The following is a 26534-nucleotide window of genomic DNA, read 5'->3' on the forward strand; positions in this document are numbered from 1 at the left end:
TGGTATTTTGTCAAAATGTTTGCCTGTTTGTAAAACATGAGCCGGGCGAACCTTATAAATAATAATTGTTTACCAACCATCATATTTTCGTGGCGAACTTTAACATTGTGTGTAGCAAAATATTTTTTAAAAACCAGGAAGGGGACAAAATACTCTGAGGGTGTTAGGGTTAAGGGCTGGGGTATGAACGTTTGGACAGTATTTATTTTGGGACATTAGAGCACATCAGACATATCGAATTGCATTCTGAATACGAAGAATGTCATTCTGATATCAAATAATTTTGATTTTTTGAAATTCGCAATTGAATACACATTTTATGGCAAATCATTAAAAATTGATATTTTTGATATTTAACAGTACTTGAAGTAAACTTTATAAATCTGATGATTTATACTTAAAGTGTATGTAGGTGGGATGAAAAGCCGACGATCAATTGAAAATTTTGACCTTTTCGTATTGAAGATATGGATTTTTTTCCCAAAACACCAAAAAAAATTAGGTCTTTTGGGAAAAAATCCATATCTTCAATATGAAAGGTCAAAATTTTCAATTGACCGTCGGCTTTTCCTCCTGCTACATACACTTTAGGAATCATTAGATTTATATAATTTACTTCGAGAACTGTTATATGGGTTGTTTTACAATCAGGGTACACAGATTGTCTCACTAGGGGTGAAAAATGAAGTGTCTAGTTTTTCCTCAATTTATTTGTTTTTGTGTTGTAGATGGGTCAAATAGGAAATATGTAAAATTTTTAGGCGTCAAGTTATGCCAGAAACATGTTTTTGATGCACATGTTTCTGTATACCCAATTTTTCGGAGAGGACACATTTTGACGGAAACCTGACTTCCAACTTTCAAACATGTGATACATGGAAACTAAGTGTAAGTGGACTAAGTGTTTATTATAAGTTTGTAGGATATATATTAGTGTTTTTCAAGAAAATATAATTTTAGTCTTGGGTCAATTTTAACTATGGATTACGAGCTTGTATTCGGAGAGGACATTTTTTGACGGAATTTTCAACATAAATTGGAAGAAATGGTACAATTCATGAAACAGTCGCAATCTTACATGGTTCTCAATTTTGAACAATCATGTTTCAAACATTACTTCTGAACTGTCAAAATATGTTTTTATGTTATTGCTGGCAGTGATATATCATTTGCAAAGTTCACAAAGGTCAAATGAGACGGCTATTTTGTCCCAAAATCATACAGAAATGTATATTTTCATCATTTGCTAAGCATTTCAAACAGTTTCTTTGTGGCTGTAGGTGGAACTAATTAGAGACTGACCGATCAGATTGGTAGCTTCCTAATCGGGCCGATTATTAGCTTATTGGTAGTGATCTGCATCGGCCGATTTTTCCTTCATCCGCCGATGTAATGCACCGATCACCCAATATCATGAAAGTAATTGTTGAAGCTTAACAAGTATTCATTTATTGGTATATTTCTTCAAATAAACTAGTTAAATCAAGTGAAATTTAGCAAAAGAACAAGCTTTGTAGGCGATAAACCTATAATCATACCGTTCAAGTCAGTGTGAGTTTTGCACACAGCCGTAGCTCTCTCAATCTGACATGCACGTGTTTAACCCGGAAGCACAGCACTGTGACCCGGAAGTAAGAACTACGTGTTAAACACATGCATGTCAGATTGGAGAGAGCTACGGGCCGTGTGCAAAACTCGCACTGACTTGAACGTAAACACAATATTAAAATGGGGCGATCGATCGAATGATTCGACGGACTCGGACATCAGGGGGAAAAGGTAAATTGAACTGATAATAATCATGGTCAAATTAAGTATTTTAAATGAATACGGGAGTGTGTTTTTTGTGCTCAGAGCATACATAATTATATGGTAATACTTTGCGTATCGTACATGTACAAGTACCCTATCAACATACGGGTGAAATTTACTCACGGCGATGGCAGCAATTGTTTACAATTGGGGAATTGGTAATCGGTGATCGGTGATCAAATCGGCAGATCAAAGAGGGAATTGATCGGTCAATCGGCCGATTCAGATAAGGACCTGATCGGTCAGACACAAGAACTAATAGGGGCCAATAATTAGGCATGGCAACTTTTAATCATAAGTTAATCTAGTATTTGAAACAGGGTACAATATGGTGCTCAGCCCAAATGTACCCTGATTGTAAAACAACCCATATATCAAAAATTGAAAAATATCAAATTTTTATAATTTGTCATAAAATTTGTATTAAATATTGTGATTTTTAACAAATGAAAATTATTTGATATCAGAAAGACATGCTTCGTATTCAGAATGCAATTCGATAGGTCTGAGGTGCTTTCATGTCCCACAAAAAATACTGTCGAAACGCAATAAATGCTCATTTTGGATCCCTTAAGGTAGAAACATCGGCTACGGTGTCATGCACAGATTTGGTTTAAAATGATACAGGATGTGTAGTTGGGTGAGATAAACTTGCCTGCCAAGTTTTAATTTTTGCCAACAAAGCGTTTTTGAGTTATGCCATTTTTATCATTAGAAAACCCCATTGACTTTGTACATAAAGTTGTTTTGACACTAAGCCTCGTTCACTAAATTTGTAAAAGTTTGAAAATGGATACTATGTTTAAATATTATTTTTTCTTCTTTCTATCCCTTTTATAGAACTGCTTTTTGGATCTTTTTATTACAAAAATGTTACCAAATAATATTAGTGACTTTTTTTTTTTATATTTTTCGGTAATATAGGGGATATTTGAAGGTAATGTTAGTACTTGCTCAAATTTTCTTGATTTGATCTAGAAACACTGAATGACCCAATTTCATAATTATTGTCTGAGCTAACCATAGGGCCAATTTTAACAAACAAGGTGTCATGTGAAAGGTTATTAAATTTAGAAACTTTTTCTCGCCAGCTTTTTTAATAAAGTGTTTCTATTTTAAGTTATGGGTGTTTCTAGATTTCCCTAATTTAAAAATAGAAAAAATGATTTTTCTCAAAAAATAAACACTTTATCAAAAAAATCTGGCGAGAGAATTTAGATATTAGGCTTATTAACCACCCCACAAACTATGGAACCCATATCACATTCCCTCTAGGCTAGCAATAATTATTTGTAGAAAAAATTAAAATAAAGAAAAACATAAGAATTGTTTAAATTTTCATGAAACATTAAAAATCAGTGGAGTAAAGACTTATCTTCAATTGGTTATATATTTGAAATGGATACATAATTCTGATTTGAAATAGTGGCTATTTTCCTGCATGGGCCTATTATCCGATGCTCCTACCTTAAGGACATACATTGTACTGCACTAGCCAAACAAGATAAAATAAAGTACATTGTAGACTAAAACACATTGTTGGCTTCTTTTTGAAAGAAAATATTAAATTCATGTGTATTTTTAAATACATGCTAGCTTTTAGATTATTGGCTACTAATTATTTATTGGCTACTGTTATCTCTACCTGTACATTTGTATACATCAGCAAAGAAACTAAATAGGAATTTAATTAAACTTCACGCACCAATGAATATACATCATTGTTAAAATTGTTTGAAACACACAATTTCTTTTCCAAATGTGGCATTTTTTAGCAATAGACCCTATCGAATACTACGTCACTTGTCCTCATTTAAATAAAATTCTGTCCACCATAAGGTACCACAGGGCAATTTGCACGATCGATAATACAATAAAACGTGATAGGTGTGAATGCTTTTGGAATCGAACTAGACACCTGTCCCTCTGTCACTTAAACTTAGAACCAACGTGGCTGCCATTTCAATTGTTATACCGTTCCGCTTGAGTTTATTCGATACAGTCTATAATCACTGTCTCATCTGATTTTTGTGAATGTGTGAGCAGGTTGATCGCTGACATCAATAAACATTTCATTGAGAATTTTATTTTAAGTTTTGAGGGTTGAGAAACAGAAAGCACTCATGAAGGAACTCACAGAGAAATCCTTACAAGTGAGTTATGGCTTTCTGGCTCTCAACCCTTGGTTTGTTCAAAATCTAGAAACCTTGTGATAAGAATGTGCCAAATGATTTAATTGGGACTTTGTACCCTTCAATCGCTTTGCCTCCAAACCCTATACATATATACGACATATGTACGTGTACGTCCTACCATGCACTGATCAACAACCCTCTAGTGTAAAAATGTACCCTCTTGAATTGATTTGGCCCAATACTTTAACTGTCTTTTGGGAATGAGTACTGCTAAACAAATAAACACTTGTAAACAAACAAACAAGGCCAAGGTAGCATGACAAAGTACATTTGGGCAATTCCAAGCAAAAGTGGACATGACTCAAAAAAATGAAATTGCCAATATATATTTCTTTTAACTTTTATATTATTCCAAACAGATGTAAGGTTCAAGTTATAAGCTTTTTTCGGCATTTTTTCTAACATTTTGGGTTTTTTTTTAGTTTCTTTGGAGAGTGTATTTTAAGTGAAAAACTCCTGTTCAACTTAGATATTTTCCAAGTGGGCCTATTTTATTAAACATGGGCACTTTTCTTTTAAATTTGATACATTTTATATCTCTGAAATATGGTCTTCAAGAAACATCCAACACATTTTAAATAATCCCCCACTAATTTTTTTTTCTTTCATTATGCGTTTTCATAGCACTAAATATGGCGTAAGTACGAGTTACCGAAAGATGCATTTTTTATGTATTTTCAAAATGTTGGCAATGTAATTGATGCCACTTATTATTTTCCTTCTACTAGTAGTGCCTTGAGTAAAAATAAGAAATTAATATACAAAACACTATCCATCACATAATAATGACCCATTAAAAACTGTAGCACGAGTTACCAGTAGCACGAGTTACCGATGTAGCACGAGTTACCATAGCCCACTTCCCCTGTACCAGCAAAGGTAATGCAATATCTACCACTTGGCAGCAATAGAGGATCTCCCAACTACATGAATATGCATTTATATGTGACCATGGTATTGGTAACTATTTTTTTTTCTTTCATTATGCGTTTTCATAGCACTAAATATGGCTTAGCACAAGTTACCGAAAGATGCATTTTTTATATGTGTTCAAAATGTTGGCAATTTAATTGATGCCACTTATTATTTTCCTTCTACTAGTAGTGCCTTGAGTAAAAATAAGAAATTAATATACAAAACACTATCCATCACATAATAATGACCCATTTAAAACTGTAGCACGAGTTACCAGTAGCACGAGTTACCGATGTAGCACGAGTTACCACAGCCCACTTCCCCCTGTACCAGCAAAGGTAATGCAAAATCTACCACTTGGCAGCAATAGAGGATCTCCCAACTACATGAATATGCATTTATATGTGACCATAATATTGGTAACAGCTTTCTAGCAGCAGTGTAGCCAGTGTGGTGGGAGGGGAAGGGGGGAAGCCTGCCCCATGACAAACTAGAATTATGCAGTTCGTAATTAAGGTGCCCATATATACACACACACACACACACAAGTGTGTAAATAACAAAGGTTTGTAAATAAAAAATAATATGCAATATGCAAATAAGCTCATTAATATTCATAAATATGCAAATAACATGACACAAAATTATACAGCACATCAGGCCACCATATCCAACCAAACCAAGTTTGAAGTTGATTGGTTATTGTGTTTATAATGCTGCAAAGTGGATTAATGAAAATGTAGGCAAAATTTGTAAATAAGCTCATTAATATTCATAAATATGCAAATAACATAACACAAAACTACACAGCACATCAAGCCACCATTATTCTATCACCATACCGGTACCAAGTTTGCAGTTATTGTGTTGGAGCTGTACAGTGGATTAATGAATTTGCTTCCGCCCGGACAGCCAAACAAAGAAAGAAAGAAACAAACAACCAGGCAACCACACATGTGTGGGGGCCAAAAATTAAAGAGAAAAGTGACCTCCTGTCGCAGGAAAATTAAAGTAAAAATATGGAAGGCAAAGATAGAGATAAGATTCAAGGAGCCAGTTTCCACCCCGATCATGTGCCAAAATAGTGTAAATTTATTTATACCAAATTTTTGCACACACCAATAAAAGTCCTTTTTTTTTTAAGCTCAAAGACTTTACATTGTACAGTCTCTCTAAAAAAAACATGCTATTTAGCATATATCCCACTATCAATACCTGGTCAAAATGATGCAACCAAAATGTTTAGCCCTCCACCCCCTAGGATCTAGCCTAAGAACCAATCAATTAATATGGGCTTCATGGAAGAACAGAGGATACCTTAAAACATCCACTGAATGAGTAACCGAGGCAAAAGAAGAAATAAAACAAACAAAATAGATACTGGAAATCCTGAGATTAACAGCCACAGTGACATTGTTGATACTGAGATTTGTATAGTTCTGAGATTTGTATTGGAAATTGGTTTGTTGTTGAGTGTAATGAGGCTCATTTTCCAGCTTAGTGAAGTGATTGAAATCGGGCAAACTAGAGTATTTGCACCAAGCAGGAAATGGTCTCAACCAAAAGATGACCAAACATTCTATAACTCAGAAAGCAATTTTTAAAAAACTTACAGAGCAAATAACCATGAACATTAAAAGTTTTGTGAGGGAAGTTAGAGTCAAATAACATGGAAGTAAAAGTTTTGTCAATTGTTGACTGTTCAATTTAACTGTTTAAATTTAAGCCCTAGAATAAAATATCCAAGCAGGATCAAGGAAGGCGTATGTAAGGCTGGGATGTTTGTATGTAATGTGTGTGGTACATTGCATGCTGGTACATACACTGAATAGTGTTATTTGTACATAGATGGGTTATTTGGGGGGTTATTTGTACATAGATTGAGTTATTTGATCATTACACCAGTTGTTGAGGAATTGTTATCAAAAAAAAAATTGACATTTAGATGAACAATACCATTTTATATATGGCGGACAAACTGTAGCACGAGTTACCGTAGTACGAGTTACCATGTTTTTTGCCAGTCAATGTAAAACTATGAGGGGCACAACTTTTTAAGGTATACCAAAACAAACCTTATTATAGCAATTACTTATCATATAATCAATAAGGCTTTAGTGTTTTTTGTTTTAGCACACCATCAAAATAAAAATGAGTAATTTTTAAGCATGTCCTCTGCTCGTAGCACGAGTTACCGATTTTTACAGCCGTCCCATACATACAAAAGTTGATATCCTGAATTAGCAATACTATGAGGATCTAGCCTTGAATGTTGGGTATTAAAATACAAAAATACAGATTCCAATCAAATCAATTTAAAAGCTGGAGCACAAAGTATGTAAAAGGACGCCATAAAGTGTAGCACGAGTTACCGTGGAATTGCCCATTTACAGTTGTATACTGACTGACCCTCATGCCAAATCTCTACCCTACTCTTGAATTGATTTGAACCAAAACCTCAAGTGTGGTATTTTGGGAATGCGCAGTGCTGCTAAACAAAATAAACACACATGTAAACAAACAAACAAAACCAAGGCAGAATGGCAAAGTACATATCCTACATGTATACTGTCAATGATGACATCATAAGCTAATGCTTTATGACATCATTACATCCCCTCAAAACCACAACTTGACAGTACCAGCTGTGCATGCACTTTTTGTGACCCTCGTCCAGTTGTGCTATAAAAAGTTGCACATTGCCAGAACCAGAGCTAAGAATTGTCTTGGGTCATAGACTCTTGCTTGGGTGAAGTAAGACCATGGACTGTAGAAGTAACAGTCCATGGTAAGACCAAGACCAACTTAATGCCGCAAGGTACAAGGGTTGATCGTTGATGACATCATTCTGTGTTTGCAATGACATCACATGTCAGAGAGGAAAGGTCCAATCAAAACCACTAGCAATGTCTTGACAAGTACCCATCTTCACCAAAACTGTCTACGAAAAAAAATCAGACCAGGGCTGAAAATATAAACAGGCATCCCTGGGGGAGGCACTCCCTATCTGAAATGGCAGGGATGTGCCTCGGCCATGTTAAAAGTAGGGGACATTCAGGTCAAATGTACAATTGCAAAAATATGGGGTCATTCAGTACACAACCTGAATAAAAATGGGGTCATTCGGTATGAAACTTTGAAAAAAGGATGGTCATTGGGGTAACAAAAAGTGAAATGGGAGTCATTGAGTACAGGATTGCCAAAAGAGTATTATTAAAGTACACATAAATAAGTGCCAAACTGCGTAAAAACAACTTGGCCACCTTGGAAATGTGAAAAATCTCATTATTTCTGGAGGAGAACACAAATACCACCTAAATTTGGGAATTAAAAGGGGGTCATTAGGTATACCAGGAAATAGAAAAAGGGGGTCACTGAGTACATGAGGGGGTCATTGGGTAATAGGTAGGACCATAACATAAAAAAGGGGGTCATTGGGTACAAGCCGGTTTGAAAAAGGGGGTCTATCCCGAGGCACATGATGCATGTCTGTCATGGAAGTGCCCCCTGGGCAGGCATCTGCACCTTCTGGGGTTCAATCAGTTCAAATGGGTATGGCTGTAGCCTTGATTTATTAGTCTGGTAGTGTTTTGAGTTCACAGAATTTATTCAAGCATTATTTTTAGAATTGAGCATAATGTCACAAGCATTACTTTTGCCTGTCTCAGGAGTAAGCTACTCTTCCAAAATGATATCTAGCTAAATACCCTGACTCTGTCCAGTGTCCAGTTCCATGGTGCCTCCCACCTAAGTTCTAAAATACACACTGAAGGGATCAGGTAGCAATATTTGCATGTGCAGTATTTTTTGTGCGCATATATGTGAGCACATCAGACACATCAAATTGCATTTTGAATACGAGGAATGTCTTTCTGATATCAAATAATTAGCGGTACAATACAAATTTTCCGGGCAAATTATTAAAAATGCATATTTTTTACATTTAACAGTCCTTGAAATAAACTCTAATGATATAAAAAAGTGTATGTAGCTGGAAGGAAAATTTGAAAATTTTGACCTTTCGTATTGAAAATATTTTTCCCAAAAAAGACCTAAAAAATGTTGGTCTTTTTGGAGGAATTAAAATCAGCTGCAATCTTACACTGGAAACAGTAGATTAAACCGTTATGCAATTTTTGAGAACATGGTAACCTACCGCTTAAAAATTAATGGCGGTAGAAACTATAATTGTCGGTTCCATAGTATGAAGCATTATGTAAAATGTAAAGCATGTGACTTGCTGCAGGACATTCATTGTATCTGAAGTGACTCTGACGTCATAATCATGATGAGGGTATTCAATATTCATATCCATTAAGTGGGTGAATTTACAAAGTTGTTAGAAAAGCGATTTTGTAATTACAGTGCATTCTGTTGTTTGGTTTGAAAACATTGATGAGGTTCAATGACATTTTATGTGGCTATTCATGTATGTTGCGCCAACAAAATGGGTCTCATTCCCAGTGTCAAATTCAAAAAACCCCATTCAACATTCATAACCCTAAAGTAGACCTGTAGTTGTGGGGATGAGGTTATGTACCCAATTCATTTGAAGGTCATGTGATTTGTATACAGACCTATGAGATCGGATGAACTGTGCCCCTACAGATAGGACTGAGGTCTCTATGATATAAGACAATCATTGAAGTTCATGATTCTAATGTGGTTTCATTACCATGGTAACTTTATAAATTAGTTCTTTGTCAGATCATTCAAGGCAACATAGATTTTTTTCTACATGAACGTGAATGCTTCAAGGCAGGATTTTTTTTTTTACGGGTGGGGATTTTTTTATAATTTTCCCCTCCGCTTATGCAGGCATTAAAGGGAGTCTTGAACCATCCCTCCTTTATAAAAATCCTTCACCTTGGTTCACTCTTCAAAAAAAATCAGGCAAAGATTTGCCTTCTGTCCAAAAATATTAGTTCAAGATTCATCACAAGAACAAAATTATCAAGATTCTCCTGATCAGTGAGTGTTATTCTGTAAAAGCATTAAAATGGGCCTATTCTACACGGGGCAAAGATTCACCTTTGTGATTATTTCTTTGGTTGAACTCACCGCATCTGAAAACGTGTTTGGTCAAGATTCACCCTATGGTTTTTTCCAGCAAGGTAAAAGATTAGACACATTTTCACCAAAGATATGGTGAAGGCTCGAGGAGGGGAGGATGAAGATTCCATTTGACTCCTGCACTAATTCTGATAAGTTGGTATTGTACAAAAAGCATGTGATGCCCCTTTAATGAACGATGTCCTTGCATTCTGGCTACGATATATTTGCTAGCTATATGTAGATCCTTCATTGCAGGATTTTAAAAAAAATCAATAACACGAAATGAAATTGCAACATTTTAAAATAAAAAACTTGTCATTTTAATAACAATTACAGCAAAGACAAGGACATAGTTCATAATGTCTGTCTTGACTTGTATATTGAGCAAGTAATTTATTGTACCAGCAAAAAAAAAATCCAAAATATATTTTTTTTATATAAAATGGTTATTGGTGGAAAAAATCAATGAGCACAAGACTGCAGTTCAATTTGCTTTGTGTTGGTGTATAGACAATGCATTACATACCTACACAATGTAATAATGTAGGGAGGGTTGCTACATAGTTATCAACTCTAGCAAAGATACGGCAAGCACAGCATTCAAGATGGCTGTGGATAACGCTCTTGAAATAGCCCAATTTGTAGGCAAAAGAAAAGGCATTCTTGGTTCTATGCATGCATGTACGTAATGTAATTAATATTTGGGCATACACAGGCATAGTCTACTTGGTTACAACTTACAGGTCGATAGGCCAAAGGGTTATTAGCCCGAAAACCTGATAACTTAGTTAGTAACCCTAATCCTCACCTTAACACTAACACCTCGCCCTAACCTAACCTTAAACATAACCCTAAACATGACCGTATGACCCTGACTCTAATCCTAACTCTAATCCCAACTCTCACTCTAACCCTATCCTAACCATGTCCCCAAGTTGTAACCCTAATGCTAACAGTAACCGTAACATTAAGCCTAATCCTAACCTAACACCCTAACTTTAACCCTATTTAGGCTAATGACAATGAACTAATGGGCTGTGCCCCTGTATGCAGCAAAGAAAACATTAGGCTGAGAAGATTAAGAATTCACTTGGACAAGTGGTTAAAATCACTTCAAATGTGTAATTCAACTTTTCTGTGGAGAAAAAAGCGTGTGAATTTCAAAAACACTGCTCCTTCATACAATGTAGCAAGACATGGCAACTTGTTTTGTTTATTTGTTTGTTTAAAGCCCAATTGTACATATAAGGCACCTTGATGGCAACACAGAATGTGCCTTAACAATCGCTATTGTTATCCTTGGGCAATAATTGCTGCGTTCATTGATACTAAAAAGTCTTTGACATTTTTTCCATTTTATCAACTGTGGCCTTCAGTGTCATGATGGTGTAAATTGGCATCTTGCATTCTGTCATACAAGACGACTTGTAAAATGGAGCGAGAAATCTTGAGTTGACTCTATGGCGGCTATGGATTGGATATTATTGGAATATTTAATCATATTTTAATTATGACATAGTGGTGTGGCATCAGGACAATTGGATTTAGACATGTGTCAAGACTCACCACATGGAGAAGGGGTAGTTTTATTTTGGGAGTATTAAACTTCAATATTGTTTCTCGTGGATGACAGATTGAGTTCATGTATTTTTACGTTGAAAAGCATTTGTGTTAATTCCGTGGTTTGGATATTGATGTGACAACAATGTAAGTGGGATCCATATTTTTTTGGTATATTTTTGTTTTCTTCCCGGTTGGTCGGTAAGAAACGGCACTTTAAACTTTAAATTTGGTGGAAAATCCTCAAGCTTCTGCTCTTTGCTTATGGAATTTATTCAGAATGATTACTGAGAACTGTTTGCACTTTGGTAAAAAAACAAAATTACCAAAGGTACTAAGGGATGAATTCAAAACTTGACCAGCGGTTGACCGCTGGTTTTGTTCGGTTTCCGTTGTTTAGAACAATAGAAACCGGACGGAACCGGTGGTCAACCGCCGGTCCAGTTTTGATTTCATCCCTAAAGGTAGTGTGTTTGTGAACCTTATTTGATTACAAATATTAGACAGTCGCCAAATTGAATGCTATACACGTGGTTTGGGGAAGCATTAATCAATTTCAAATCTGACAACCTGCCCAGTCTTCAAAGTGCGCTCCACATAGCACTTGTTCAGTACATAGTTGACCATGACAGGTCCTCTCTGACATTACAAAATGCACCAGTCCTAAATTAAGCACTTGAATGTTCGATGACCTTGCGATGCTAGCCACTGAATTTTAGTTGGTTTACAAAAGTCACAACTCTTTTCCCCAATTGAATTAAGAGGTATTAAGAAGCAAGCAGCTCGATGGCAGCTTCGCACACACACCCGTCGAGGTACCGGAACGACTTGCACTCGACAACAGCAAATTGAGAGCCATTTGATTAATGATAAGTCGCTCTGTTTATTTATACATAATATTTGGTGTTCTTTTGTTTCTTTGTAGACAACTTCGTCGGCTTTGATGAACGCAATCCAACTAGGTATTGGTCATTCAGTAGGCAGTTTGTCAGCAAAGCCAGAGAGAGATCTACTTCTTCAAGATTTCCCCGTGGTAGAAAGCATCACATTTCCATCGTAAGTTCAATTCAGTCGTAGTTCTAGTCTCCTTTAACTTCTAGATCAAATGAGTTGAGTTACTGGCTATACACAATGACTGAATATGGAGTTTTGTCGTGCGATCTCACCAGAGGGTTCATGACCGTGTTCAGTTAATTGCCACCTGTCTTGGGAAGTTTTAGTCATGTTACAGTGTAAAGAGATAAATTTGGCAATGATGATTTTTATCATTATGTAAATGTATAAAATGAATTGGAATCGGCCGTCATTAACAATTACTTTCAATGAACTCATAATTTAAGTTTGCATGTAAATCCAATTGATGTAAGTGGCCTTTTCTCTCCATCTTCCTTCCTACCTTCCTTCCTTCCTTTCTTCCCCAGCCCTTCACCAAAAAGCAGTTAAAATCCATGCACCTCTATAGAAGACCTGACTTTTATCTCACACATACAGTAGACAAGGTACATTTCTAGTGGAGTCACCCATTCAGGTTTATCCTGTTTGAAATTCACACTCCTTGTGTGGAAGATTTAAGGCCATGCCTTCCATAGGGGACAGTGTTCGATTTACCACCTGCATACCTGAACCAGTGCATGTAGCATTCCCTCTGTGCATGCAGCTTTTCACTACCTGCCTGCACGTGTGCATGTACGATTTTAGCACTAGCGATATGACAAGGCAATATATACAAAAGTAAACAAGCAGTCAGTCCGATTTGGAAAAACCCAATCTATTTTTAGCGCAACATCCTGACTTCATTAGAAGGGCTGGCGCCGTCGCGCAATTGACAATTCCCGATACCCCTATCACGTGAGAACTGTCACTTTTTTTCATTGACTTCCCTAGTCTCCTACACAGCCAGTTTGCGTCGGTCTGATACTTGTCGATCCTAACGAACATTCGAGATAGCCACATACATTCTGGTCCGAGACTATGACTTCCCTTAGAGGGGCTAGCGTAAGGTGACGTCATCCCCCAATTCCCGATACCCACGCACATGTAGAAGCTGTCATTTTCATTTCATTGAAAAAAAGAACCGGAATTTAAACCGTGGGAAATATTTGTTTACATACGGAAAATAATATAATGTCCCGCAAAAAAGGAAATAGCTCAAAAAACACTTGCATCATTCTGGAAATCGTGCACCTCGTTGGCGACTAGTTCTAGAACAGATGAAGCCACAGCATCCAGTGTTTTGGCTAAGAAATCGGCGAGTGATCGGCATAAAAATGACAATGACAGTGGAGCCGGAATATTATTACAAGCTTAACTGACAATGATTGTGATTCAATGTGATTTTATGTTTGCTTTAATTTTGGTGCATGCACACTTTTTGCTGTGCATGTAGAAATTTTGGGCTACATGCACCAGTGCAGGTAGGAAAAAATTTGTAAATCGGACACTGATAGGGGATGTATGGATTTCAACTGGAATAGTCCAATTGATTGCAACTTTTACATAGCATAACATATCTTTCCTAGCATCATATCAAGTTCAACTAATATGTTTGTAAATGTGATTCTATTTAATCTTGATAGAGAGGGTAGCAACATCACTCCAGCACATCCGTACTCAGATTTTAGATTCAAGACATATTCACCCATCGCATTCAGATACTTCAGAGATTTATTTGGAATTCAACCTGATGACTTCTTGGTAAGTATTATTATAGCGGTCTACAGGGTTAGCCACAGATTACACACTGATGCTAGGATATTCGGACAGGCTGGCAGGTACCTGCCCATTCCCTAAGGTACCGGTTTGGGGCGGGTGCGGGTTACCTGAATATTTGATATATTTATTTTACTCTTTGAAAATGAGATTTTTGTCCAAAACTGATTTAGCATTGCATTTTGCTGCCCACACATTTGTTCAATAATTTTCAATTGAGTGTGGAAGTATATATATTGTGACATTCAGTTAAGGGCTCAGTCATCCACCTTTGCACAGTATTTTCTGTGGGACCTGAAAGCACATCATACACACACCAAATTGCTATTGCATTCTGGAATATCCTTCTTATATCAATAATTTTGATATATTTTTTTAATTTGTGTTATAATACAAATTTTATGGCATAAATTATTTTAAAATTTTGACATTTTTGATATTTAACAGCCCTCGAGTTTATTAAACATTAATAAATTTGATCATATGCAAATTTTGACCTTATATTGAAAATATACATGAAGTTTCCTGGCCTTTTATGATTTTTATTATATTGCAAATCTTTAAAAATCCAAATTACTATATCACCAGGACATTCCTCATATTCACAATTTGGTGTGTCTGATGTGCGCTCAGGTCCCACAAAAAATACTGTGCAAAGGTGGGTGCCCGGGGGTTGGTGACCGGGCCCTTAACCACTCAATTTACAGCACACATTCATCCACTCACTGCCATTGTCTATTTTGCTTTTAAATATAGTTTAGAAACAGCATTGGTTTGAACAAAAGCTGTGATGCTTTTAAATTTGCTTTGGTCTTTTAATTATTACCTTTAAGGCAGTAGGTAGTCAGGCTGTGTTGGGTATTGTCTGAATGTCTGGCCTAGAGACTAGAGAGCTATGTGATGTCGTACGTAAAGCAAATTGAGTTTTATGTCGGGAAGATTGATTTTTAAAAGATACAGGCAGTCAAACGTGCCATTTGATTTGTACTTTGTATTTTATTTTTTTGGAAGAGTTCCATACACATTTGGGTGTATTCTTTGGACATTGGGTAAATACCTTTACTATTACACATTTGGGTGTATTCACTGGGGAGTATTTTTTCGGTTTGCAGAAGAGGCAGAGACTATGTTTATGCACTCAATGATCACCAATTGCGTACCCGGAACTTGGAACGAACGGTTAGGAAATCTACTTTAAAAGATGGTTCCATTATTGGATTCAGACTTACAATTTTGGGCAAGTCTTAATCCTGAGCCTAATCCTAATCCAAATAGTGACCCTAAAACCTAACTCTATTCTAGTGAAGATAATTTTTTTAGCCTGGACGACGCTCAAGATTCTAAAAGTGGGGGGGGGGGTTGTTAAATATTTTGCCTCAAATATCAATAGGCCTATCGTATCACAACAACAGTAACCACAAGTTGGTAACATATTTATTTTTTTAGATGACTTTCTAATTTGCCGACAATCAAATGGTTTTACTGACAACAGTTAATATTTGCCAACAAAATTATAAATTGGGGGGTGTCCCACCCCTATCCCCCCCCCCCCCCCCCTAGCAGCAGCCCTGGTTGCATATGGGCGTGGCGCCTTTATTTAGCATAATAGTCACAAATGAGTATTTCTCCAGTTGCATATATGGGAGTGGTGCCTTTATTTAGCATAATAGCCACAAGTGAGTATTTCTTCACTTTGAATAATGCATGGGCCTATTATTTTGGAAAACAAAAAAGGGATATATAGTTCAATTGCAATTCAGTACATGTACATATGCATGATAATATGGAATATACAGCCAGTTTCCAAGATCAGAGACAGTAGTACAATTATTCACATGATTTTTATTACGATGATAAGCTGAATACAGCCATATAGCATGTTCAGTGTACTGTGTCAAGGGGGATATTATATATGCAAAAGTGTGTGATGTTTAATATTAAAGGAATTCTTCAGATCTAAATTTAAATGTGAAATTTGAACAACAATACTGACAATTGAAATCAACAATTATTTTGAACACCAATGGTACATGTAATTTGAGCCAGTTTGGTTAATACTTAGAAGGAACACCTGCAGTTGTGTGTGCTATTATTAGAATGGAGAAATACGCCTTGCTGGTATACCTATGAGGCTCAGCATAATTTTGTGGAATCGAGAGTAGAACAATATGAGACAAGATTTGATCCAACCAGACCAATGTTGGTGGTAAAAAAATTGAGATCTAGGCAAAAATAAAGAAGAGCAAATAACAAACAAAAATAGAGAAAAGAATTTCATAACTTTGCAACCAACCAGTGTTGTCAATCTATCTTGAAAAGGCGGAGATTGAAGGATATTGGGCCTAAATTGGTCAAAAAGCAGCTGCGAAGAACAAAAAATAGGTGTTTTTAGGGGGTGTACCTGTCCCCACCACCGCTGCCACCAGGATTGATACCCATGCAACCAACTAATGCCAGGGACTTTATTACGGATTTCCACATCAGTAAGCTTAGGTAATGAGCAAGTTAATAATGATAATGTATCAATTTTCATTCAAACTGGCCTTTTTTCAGTCCGAGTGAATCAGATTGTCCCAGACTGTAAGCAGACTGAATTCTATATACACTTGTATGTTGTTGTATGAGATTGCTACAGACAAGGATGTCACCCTTTTTCATGCCAATGGGTGTCGACCAGGAAAGGAGAACTAAGCCAATTATTATTACGTTAAAGGGGCATGGTCCAATTGTCTCATGTCCTGTTTTCCGTCTTAAATTGAGGCCTACCATTATTCCCAAATTTTGAGTTGTATTGGTACAGCAGTTTTGATATTAGAAGCAAAAACCCAGGCGGCGAGTGGCATGATGGTCGGAGAGAGCCGGCAAAACCGCTCAGTCGTATGGCATTTTCCATATACTCGGTTAGTTTTGTGGGGTTTATTATCAAACCCCAACGGTTTTAGCTTGTATTTTTATTATTTATTAACATAGGCCTTTTTGTTTGTGATATTTCAAGTGTTTTAAAATGTCAAAATAATCCCATTCAATTACACGGTTGACGATGGACATTTACTGAATTTAGAGAATGCACAGGGCATACCACCTGCAAAAACCTGTATGACAATGCCCCATATGATACATCTACATACTTCCGGTTATGGTTACCCCAATTCATCATGTTTTTGTTCTCATCGAAACAAAACACATCTGGGGCGTTAAATTTTACTGAGTAATGAGCAAAATATGAGCTGTCTGCTGATAACAAAATCTCAGTTTAGATGCTGGAATGAGGCTGTCGATCGGGTCACACCTCTTTAAATTCGGCTGGTTTCTAGGGTGGGGTTGGGAACAGTTGGTGAATTCTACCTATTGTATGAAGTACACAATCTTTTTAATGCCAAGGGGTGTCAACTGGGTCAATATTTCTTATGACGTTGAATTCTGTCGGTTTCTAAGGTGTGCACAAATTGACCATGCATCTATGCTGTAAGTAGAGCTTATATGAATTGTACTGTGATACATGGTGTTAGCTAGCCACCCGTCATTTTGGACAGGCGGTTTGCTCCTAAAAATAATGCTTGAATAAATTGTGTGAACCAACAATAACAGACAAACAAATCAAGAATATAGCAATAACTATTTGAACTAATTGAACCCCAGAAGTTATATTGGTATTCACAAGCATGACCAAAAACTTAAGTATTTTGTTTTTTACAGAACAAAAACATGTCAGCATTTAGGGTCTTCAAGCATCAATTTCAAGAAAAGGACAAAGCCTTTTTAAAGTGCTTTTTGAATGTGTAAACTTGTTAAGGGGTCAAATTTTGAAATTAGGTGCAAAACTACACCTGGGAAACTTCACTAAATCCTTGTTTAGGGTTCATTTTTGGCGAGAGACTAAAACTTATTTAGGGGGACATTTTGATAATAGTTTGTCACACATTACTATTATGATTGAAATGGTGCCACTGTTCATCATCAGGTTTTTATTTGTCCTTGATACTCGAAAACCAAATTCCATATTTTTACATTCATTTGATCGTTTTAACAAGTAGTGCCCTTTAAAAGTGATACCGCCATGGGTGTTAATTAAGTTGAATACAGTAGGTGATAATAATTTGAAATAATTCAACCCTGAACTTGATAAATATTTTAAAAGGAGTGAATCTATTATTAAAACCAGTATGATAGTGCATCTATTAAGTTCCATCTATTGACATAGGATCATATGCATTTCCCTGCAGAATGCTGAATGCAAAATATTCATAGGACTGAATTCACACATTTTAAAGCTCGCAAGGATTTGCCAAATTTTTAAACATGCAAAACTTTATTTCACTGATACAATATTAGGCAATAAAAGAATTCTATTATAAATTAAAAATTAAAAAATTTGCCTCTTACAATTCGACGAAAATGTGGCCTTGCAACAATTATTTGAACATTTCACGGCACTGAAATATTTAGCTTGAACATCACAGAGTTACTTGCATAGAATATGTAATTTGAATGTGCACTGTGATTAAAAAGACGTGGATAGTTCATGTTGTCAATGTAGACATGAGGGCATGAAAGTAATAATACATTTCATGATCATGTGTGTAATTGGAAACTTGGTGTACAGGATATACATTTCTAGTTGCATACATATGTGACCAGCTCCAATAAAACCCGAAACAAGACACCAGACACGTTTTTAAGTTATAGGCCTTTAAAACTGACATGCCCATAAAAACATCAAATTTTGGAATTCATAATTTCATGGTATTTGACTGTGGGACTAAGTGGACTTTCAAATCCTTGAAAGAGGTTTATTTAATCAATAATTACCAGTTGAACTATGATAATCCTTATTCAATCCTGTGTAAGCTGGAAAATAATTCGACCATTACTCAGAATAGCAATTTGGCAAAAATATCAAGGTATCATTAACAAAATTGTCCATATCTTGAAAAGTATTGATGCTCTTTATATAATTTTGGTATCATTTTCAAGCTTATTGTATATTGCTTACATTTTTATTCAAATCATGAAATGTCAAAAATGGGACTTGTTCCTGGTTTTGCCAGAGTGGGTCAATAATAATATGAATAAAAATATGAATTTTTCAATTTACTATCCTCTACTTAGAGAATAAACGATAGAATTTTTATTTTGCCTATCCTCTACCGTGTGATAGACGACAGGCAGGTCCAATATTTTGAGTAGTGGATGCGGTAGCACCTATCGTTTATTCTCATTCTTAGTCAGTTAAATATTATTTTAATAACTGTAAACAATTTTTTAAAGCAAAAACTAAGTTACCGTCATAAAAACTCCCTCATTATAAAATGAACGAAACTTGTTTACAACTTTACGTATTCTGTTGCGAGTACTGCTAAGCGCGTTCACGTATTCCGCGACTAGTCTCACGCATCCAGCGCGATACATACGCCGCACCTCTACACGCGCATGTTACGGATTATCAAGGCGCATGATGACGTGGGGTGCGTCTACGGCCTGATAGAGCGGCACCCAAAATCATGCGATTGTCCAATCAGAAATGTGTCTACGAACTAGACCACTCCCACTGACTAAGAATGTGAGATAGACGACAGGCAGGTCCAATATTTTGAGTAGTGGATGCAAAATTGTGTTTAGTTACATGTATATGAAAATAATATTGAACTGACTAAGAATTATGAATTTTTCTTACTATCCTCTTCTGTGTGGTAGACTACAGGCCAGGTTCAATAACCCTCGTAACTCAAATAACCGTTCGTAAAGTTACGAACTTACGAATACCCAATATTAGATGTAACTTTATAAAGGGTCCTTGTAGTTAATCCCTATTACTTACGAAGGGTACCGTTAGTAAGTAAGTTAAGTGGAATGGTCGTAAGTTACGAACGATTTTTTCTTACGAACGAAGAATTTTGATGTGCTAAAGATGTACCGACGGCCATGATGAGCGTCACCCCACCCCCCACTGGCTGGCTACGCCACTGTTGGACATCATTGTTTCAGTAGGCATCTCACAATTCCAAATTGCGCAAAGAAGTTGTACCTATTACACTAGATCAAGCATCAATCATGAAGAGCTTTTTATAACACATATAGCCTATATGTTTTCAATTGGACTCTGATCATGACTAACATTATCATCAAAAGACACCCACTTATATCCTATTAGCATTAAACACATTTTGTAATATGTCCGTGACTTAATTTACCAAAAGATCTCAATATCAATGTATCTTGTATTTACATAATGTTCGGTTGAACCAATACCTATAATAAATTCTGCCTGTTCTGATCCGAACAGAGTATAGACCGATGTAATATCACCTGATTATTTGTATCTGGAGGCATAATATTGCACACTATAACTCAATAAAGAAGATTATATTGTCCATGCTTCTTCATATACGCGCTTGGATTCATTTCGATCACTGATGAGTGCTTCTTAATAGAGATTTTAGTTGGGTTAACCCCATGAGAACTACCTGCCAATTGGCCAAAAAGAAATTTTCATTATCAATTGTTAGACCAATCAGCAACATTGTTAGAATAATATCACCATGCAAAAAATTGGGGTGAATTATTTGCAAAGCTCCATTCTGATTGGTGATTAAAGTGAAGATATCATGTAATTGACCAATCAGAGGCAATGTTAGATCGGCAGGTAGGGGGTCAATGGCCATTGTTCATAAGTTGCAGACTATAGTTGTCATGGATTTTTCAAGCCATTTATTGTTATCATCAATATATATTTGTATAATTGTATGAATTACAAGTCTACATTTTATGCCTTTAATTGTATTCTTGTGTTAAAACAGATTATTCAGTCGAACATTATTTGTGTTCTTATCACGTCTTGAGCCGGGATTAATTTCTAGCACTAACGAGCTCTCGTTAATTGGGAGATTTGAGCGGTCAATCTCGTGTGTCTTTAGTGAGTCTGTATGTTAATGTCAGATTGATGTTACAGAGCAAGCTAAAACTAAATGTTATCATGGGTAGGTTGTTGTTTTAATAGGGCTGCTAAGAATGCAATTGCGTTATTGCAGTGCAATTTGCGTGGCTCCAAATGCATTTTTTGACATTTAAGGGAAAATCTAAAAAAAACAGAAATTTGGATTTTGCATTTTTGGCGGAAATCACAGATTTTGCATTTTTTGCACAAATGGGATGCGTTATTTGGCCTTCAAAATCGCGTAGTCTTAGCAGCCCTAGGTGTTTACATAGAAATATGATACAGTCCAACCTCTTTTATCCGGCCATGACGGGACCAAGCATTGTCCGGATAAGTGAAATATCCGGATAAGTGAATTACATGTAATTCTGTATTGAAAGTTCCAAGGACTGAAATTGTGACAACAAAAGATTGTGCTAATATGGAATAATTGCACTAAAAGATGGCTTTAGAGTGCTTTGTGCAATATAGATGTCATTCTAAGCATTCAGAGCATGGAATTAAGGTGTTAAAATCATCAAAAACATGTTTTCCTCTGAAAATGTCACAGCCGGATAACAGAGAGATCCATATAAAAGAGGTCCGGATAAGAGAGGTTGGACTGTAATATGAAAAGGCATCACACACCCAAACACACACCTACCCCAACATGTTCCTATGTTCATTCTAAGGTAAAAATCCTTACACTGAGGACTTGAGTGTCTGACAATGGACACACCCAGTCAAACTGCAGCGAACCATGGACATTTCATGGGTTACATAGCGTCAAATGCATTTTCATGCTACCAACTATCATGGCTACCTGGGCTAAATAAAAAGTGAGGACTATCCCCCGTTGCAGGTGTATCCTCATTTGATTGTTAAGAGTCAGGTGTATGTCCTCATTTGGTACTGTCAGCAAACACTACTAAACCACAATCAAGGAAAAAAGTCCTTGGAACGCTTGGCACACTCTGTCGAAATTCCGTGCAGAATTTCTTATGTTCATGGAAATGACCTATATTGTGTTTGGGAAGAAACATGACATCTACAACAATGATTTACCTTCCCTCTCCCCATCAAGCAATGTTGGAACACATTGGGGAACCGCTGAAGACATTGGCAGTTCTCAACATTGCACGGGGAGAGGGGGTGACAGTTTTCCGTTATTTACACGCAAGCGTTCCAAGACTTTTTTCCTTGATTGTCTCTACCGAATGCAAAATATTTCATCTAAATTTCGTTTTTGACTCATAACTCAAAAACGGAATGTCGTATGAGCTTCAAATTGCACACGATTTGAGAGTGGATCATATGCTTTGTAATCATAATAAAATTGTTAATAAAGAATTTGGTTTATTTAGGGAGTGGTCATTGGAAACACACCTATGCTAAATTACTCACGTTTCTTAATCATGGCTCTAAAATGCTCTAAAATGTCGTTTTTGTCCATAACTCAAAAACAGAATGTTGTATGAGTTTCATATTGCACCAGATTTGAGAGTAGATAATATCCTTTTGAATCATAATAAAATTTTTGATAAAATTGTTGGGTTATTCAGGGAGTGGTCACTGAAAACACCTCCTATGCTAAATTACACAAGTTTCGTAATTATGCCCTCTACTGTAGTCAAATTTCGCTTTTGTCTCAGTAACTCAAAAAACACTACAAATACATTTATTTACAATATCACAATGTTTTGCAGCATGTTTCCAAAATATTTTCAATGTTATTAAAACTTCAAACATTTTGTACCCTTTATGATATAACCCAACATGTAAATGTTTTGTCTAAAACTTGTGTTTGCTGAGTATAGGCATATATAAATGTTTTCTGGAAAACTTGTGTATGCTGAGTATAAGCATATCCGAGCGAATCACAAAGATCATGATGTAACAATTTGAAACAACTCATTTCTGAATATTATTTCTATTAAGACACGCTTTTGCGATGAGAAAAACAAGAAAAAACACACAATTGAATATACTTTTTAAAAAAAGACCACCACTGGGACTCGAACCATTCACATCGGTCAATAGTCAAAAGGTTATCAGTCTGAGGACTAATCCGCTACGCCATACGCTGCCATTTCGCAATCGAGTAACAAGTTTTGTTCTTTTATAGTAATCAGGTATCGGGAAAGTGTAAACTTGTATAGAGTACTTGCACGAAAGGTCATGAGTTCAAATCATCCTCCAGACACGCTCCATAAGATATGCTAATGCATGGAGTACAAAAATTACTTTGATCAAAACCAGTTAAACAGGTGATTGGTATTGTACTCCGTGCATTTGCATGTCCTCTGGAGCGTGTCTTTAGGATGGTTTGAACTTTGTGATCTTCCATGCAAGCACCCTATAGTAGAAACCTCAAAATGTATCAGTTTACCATAATGACAAAATGGTCCAAAATCGATATTTTATGTTTTTAGGCCGCATCTCACGAAGCGTCACGTTCGTTTACATTTGCTATACCAATTGAAAATGTTTTATTGCAACAGGAATGATATAAAATTTGTTAACAGTTAAGTTTACCAATTTGAATTGAAATAAATACGCATAAACAACTCATTTCTGAATATTATTTATATTAAAATACGCTTTTGCGATGAGAAAAAAAAAACAAGAAAAGAAAAAGAAAACAACAATTGAATATACTTTAAAAAAAGACCACCATTGGGACTCGAACCACATTGGTCAATAGTCAAAAGGTTATCAGTCTGAGGACTAATCCACTTCATACGCTGCCATTTACAAATCGAGTAACAAGTTGTGTTCTTTTATAGTAGTCAGGTATATCAATTCAAAATGAAAGTGTAAACTTTATATTAGAAATGGCAAAGTGTATTCAGTTTACCATAATGACAAAATGGTCCAAAATGTAAACGAACGTTTTATGTTTTGAGGCCGCATCTCAAAACTTAAAATGTTTATTTTGCTATACCAATTGAGAATGTTTTATGGTAAAAGGAATGAACATTGCCATTTCTACTATAAATTTTACACTTTCCCATTTGACTACTTAAAAGAACAAAACTTATTATTTATTTGCAATGGCAATGAAGCGGATTAGTCCTCCGACTGATAACCTTTTGGCTATTGACTGATGTGCATGGTTCGAGTCCCAATGGTGGTCTATATTTTTTCTTTTAGTGTATTAAATTGGTTTTTTTTTTCTTTTTTTTTTTTTCATCGCAAAAGCGGATTTTGTTATAAATACTATTCAGAAAAGCGTTGTTTCAAATTGTTACATCATAATCTTTCTGATTCGCTCGGATGTGCCTATACCCAGTAAACACAAGTTTTAGAGAAAACATAAATTTTACACGTTAGGTTATATCATAAAGGGTACATAACGTTTTAATAACATTAAAAAAACCATTTTGGAAACATGCTGCAAAACATTGTGATATTGTACGAAAAATGCATTTGTAGTGTTTTTGACTTATGAGACAAAAACGAAAATTGACTCAGTATCATACAGAAGAGGGCCATAATTACAAAACTTGTGTCATTTAGCATAGGAGGTGTTGTCAGTGACCAATCCCTAAATAACTCAACATTTTATCAACAATTTTATTATGATTCAAAAGGATATTATCTACTCTCTAATCGTGTGCAATATGAAGCTCATACAACATTCTGTTTTTGAGTTATGGACAAAATCGACATTTTAGAGCAGTTTAGAGCCATAATTATGAAAAGTGTGTAATTTAGCATATGGGGTGTTTTCAGTGACCACTCCCTAAATAAACCAAATTCTTTATCAACAATTTTATTATGATTGCAAAGCATATAATCCCCTCTCAAATCGTGGTACAATATGAAGCTCATACAACATTCTGTTTTTGAGTTATGGACAAAAACGACATTTTAGAGCAGTTTAGAGCCATAATTATGAAACGTGTGTAATTTAGCATATGGGGTGTTTTCGGTGACCACTCCCTAAGTAAACCAAATTCGTTATCAACAATTTTATTATGATTGCAAAGTATATAACCCACTCTCAAATCGTGTGAAATTTGAAGCTCATACGACATTCCGTTTTTGAGTTATGAGACAAAAATCGAAATTTAGATGAAATATTTTGCATTCGGTAGAGACAATCAAGGAAAAAAGTCCTTGGAACGCTTGGCACACCCTGTCGAAATTCAGTGCAGAATTTCTTATGTTCATGGAAATGACCTATATTGTGTTTGGGAAGAAACATGACATCTACAACAATGATTTATTTTCCCTCTCCCCATCAAGCAATGTTGGAACACATTGGGGAACCGCAGAAGACATTGGCAGTTCTCAACATTGCACGGGGAGAGGGGGTGACAGTTTTCCGTTATTTACACGCAAGCGTTCCAAGACTTTTTTCCTTGATTGCAGATAGAATTGTTGGTTTCAATTAAAGAATCTTGCTTAAATTGTGCAGTTACAGGCTGAGTGGCTGATTGCTTTCTTGGTTAATGACGCAGAAAACGAACCCTAAGGGGCGCTCTCTAAAGATCAAAAGTGTATTTGGTGTCTAAGAATAAATTGCACGTATTTGACAATAGATGTAGGTAAATGAAGTTTTGTGTGAATAAATGGTAACTATTTTTTTTTTGCTGAAAAGAAATTGAAATATGTAATAACCTCTTTTTTTTTAAATTATCAGTTCTTTTTGATTGAAAAATATAGAATAAATGTTAGGTTTTCATGATATTTGTATGCCATGGTAATTGAAATGGTAAGCTCAATCAAACCTTGTACATTTCACTATGGACCACAATGGCCTCATCCCAGTGGCATAGTTCAATGACCTCAATGAATTAATCATAGTGCCAAATTTGACCTCAAGTTGCAGAGTATGAGTTTTTGTACCCAAATTTTCAAAGGTCATTCAATGAATGTGCAAATGTATTGGGGTTAAAGAACTGTGCCTCTGATAGATGAGCATGTTGCGGAGCCTACCCACCAGTCATCCATCCATGTGTTAAACGATTAACGTGTAAATGTGATGCGATGAGACAAAATGAGTCTGAAGTCGGGAAATTTTAATTATCAAACAGCTAGAAGAAGCGTTTAATTTCTCCATCCATTCCATTATAATCAGTAACATGAAAAAAAGATGCATATTTTTAGAAACGTTCAAATTACGATAAGGTTTTCAGCCTAATTGCCACTGCTTAATTGGGCAATATTATTAATTTAGAAAATGAGCATAAAGAGACTATTTTTTTTTTGTGGATAACATCACATCATTGCATATAGTCAATTTGTCAGCATCACATGACCTTTACCAACATAAGTGACATTTCCAATTTTGTCTTATACAGATTTTTAAAGTTTTGGTTTTTTTTCAAATTTTTCTTTTGTTTTGGTTTCAACTCATAATTTATCAC

At 35.8% G+C, this 26534-nt stretch overlaps 1 protein-coding gene across 1 annotated transcript in view; it reads left to right on the top strand.

Moving 5' to 3' along the window:
• LOC140142189 (uncharacterized) overlaps positions 1-26534 on the top strand; it is a 90630-nt gene that overhangs the window by 23737 nt on the left and 40359 nt on the right. Inside the window, 2 exon segments of the mRNA XM_072164156.1 lie at positions 12463-12593; positions 14114-14231. Of these exon segments, the coding sequence (XP_072020257.1) occupies positions 12463-12593; positions 14114-14231 (249 nt within the window).

The sequence above is a fragment of the Amphiura filiformis genome, chromosome 20, assembly GCF_039555335.1.
Source record: "Amphiura filiformis chromosome 20, Afil_fr2py, whole genome shotgun sequence".
In the NCBI taxonomy this organism is placed as follows: Eukaryota; Metazoa; Echinodermata; class Ophiuroidea; order Amphilepidida; family Amphiuridae; genus Amphiura; species Amphiura filiformis.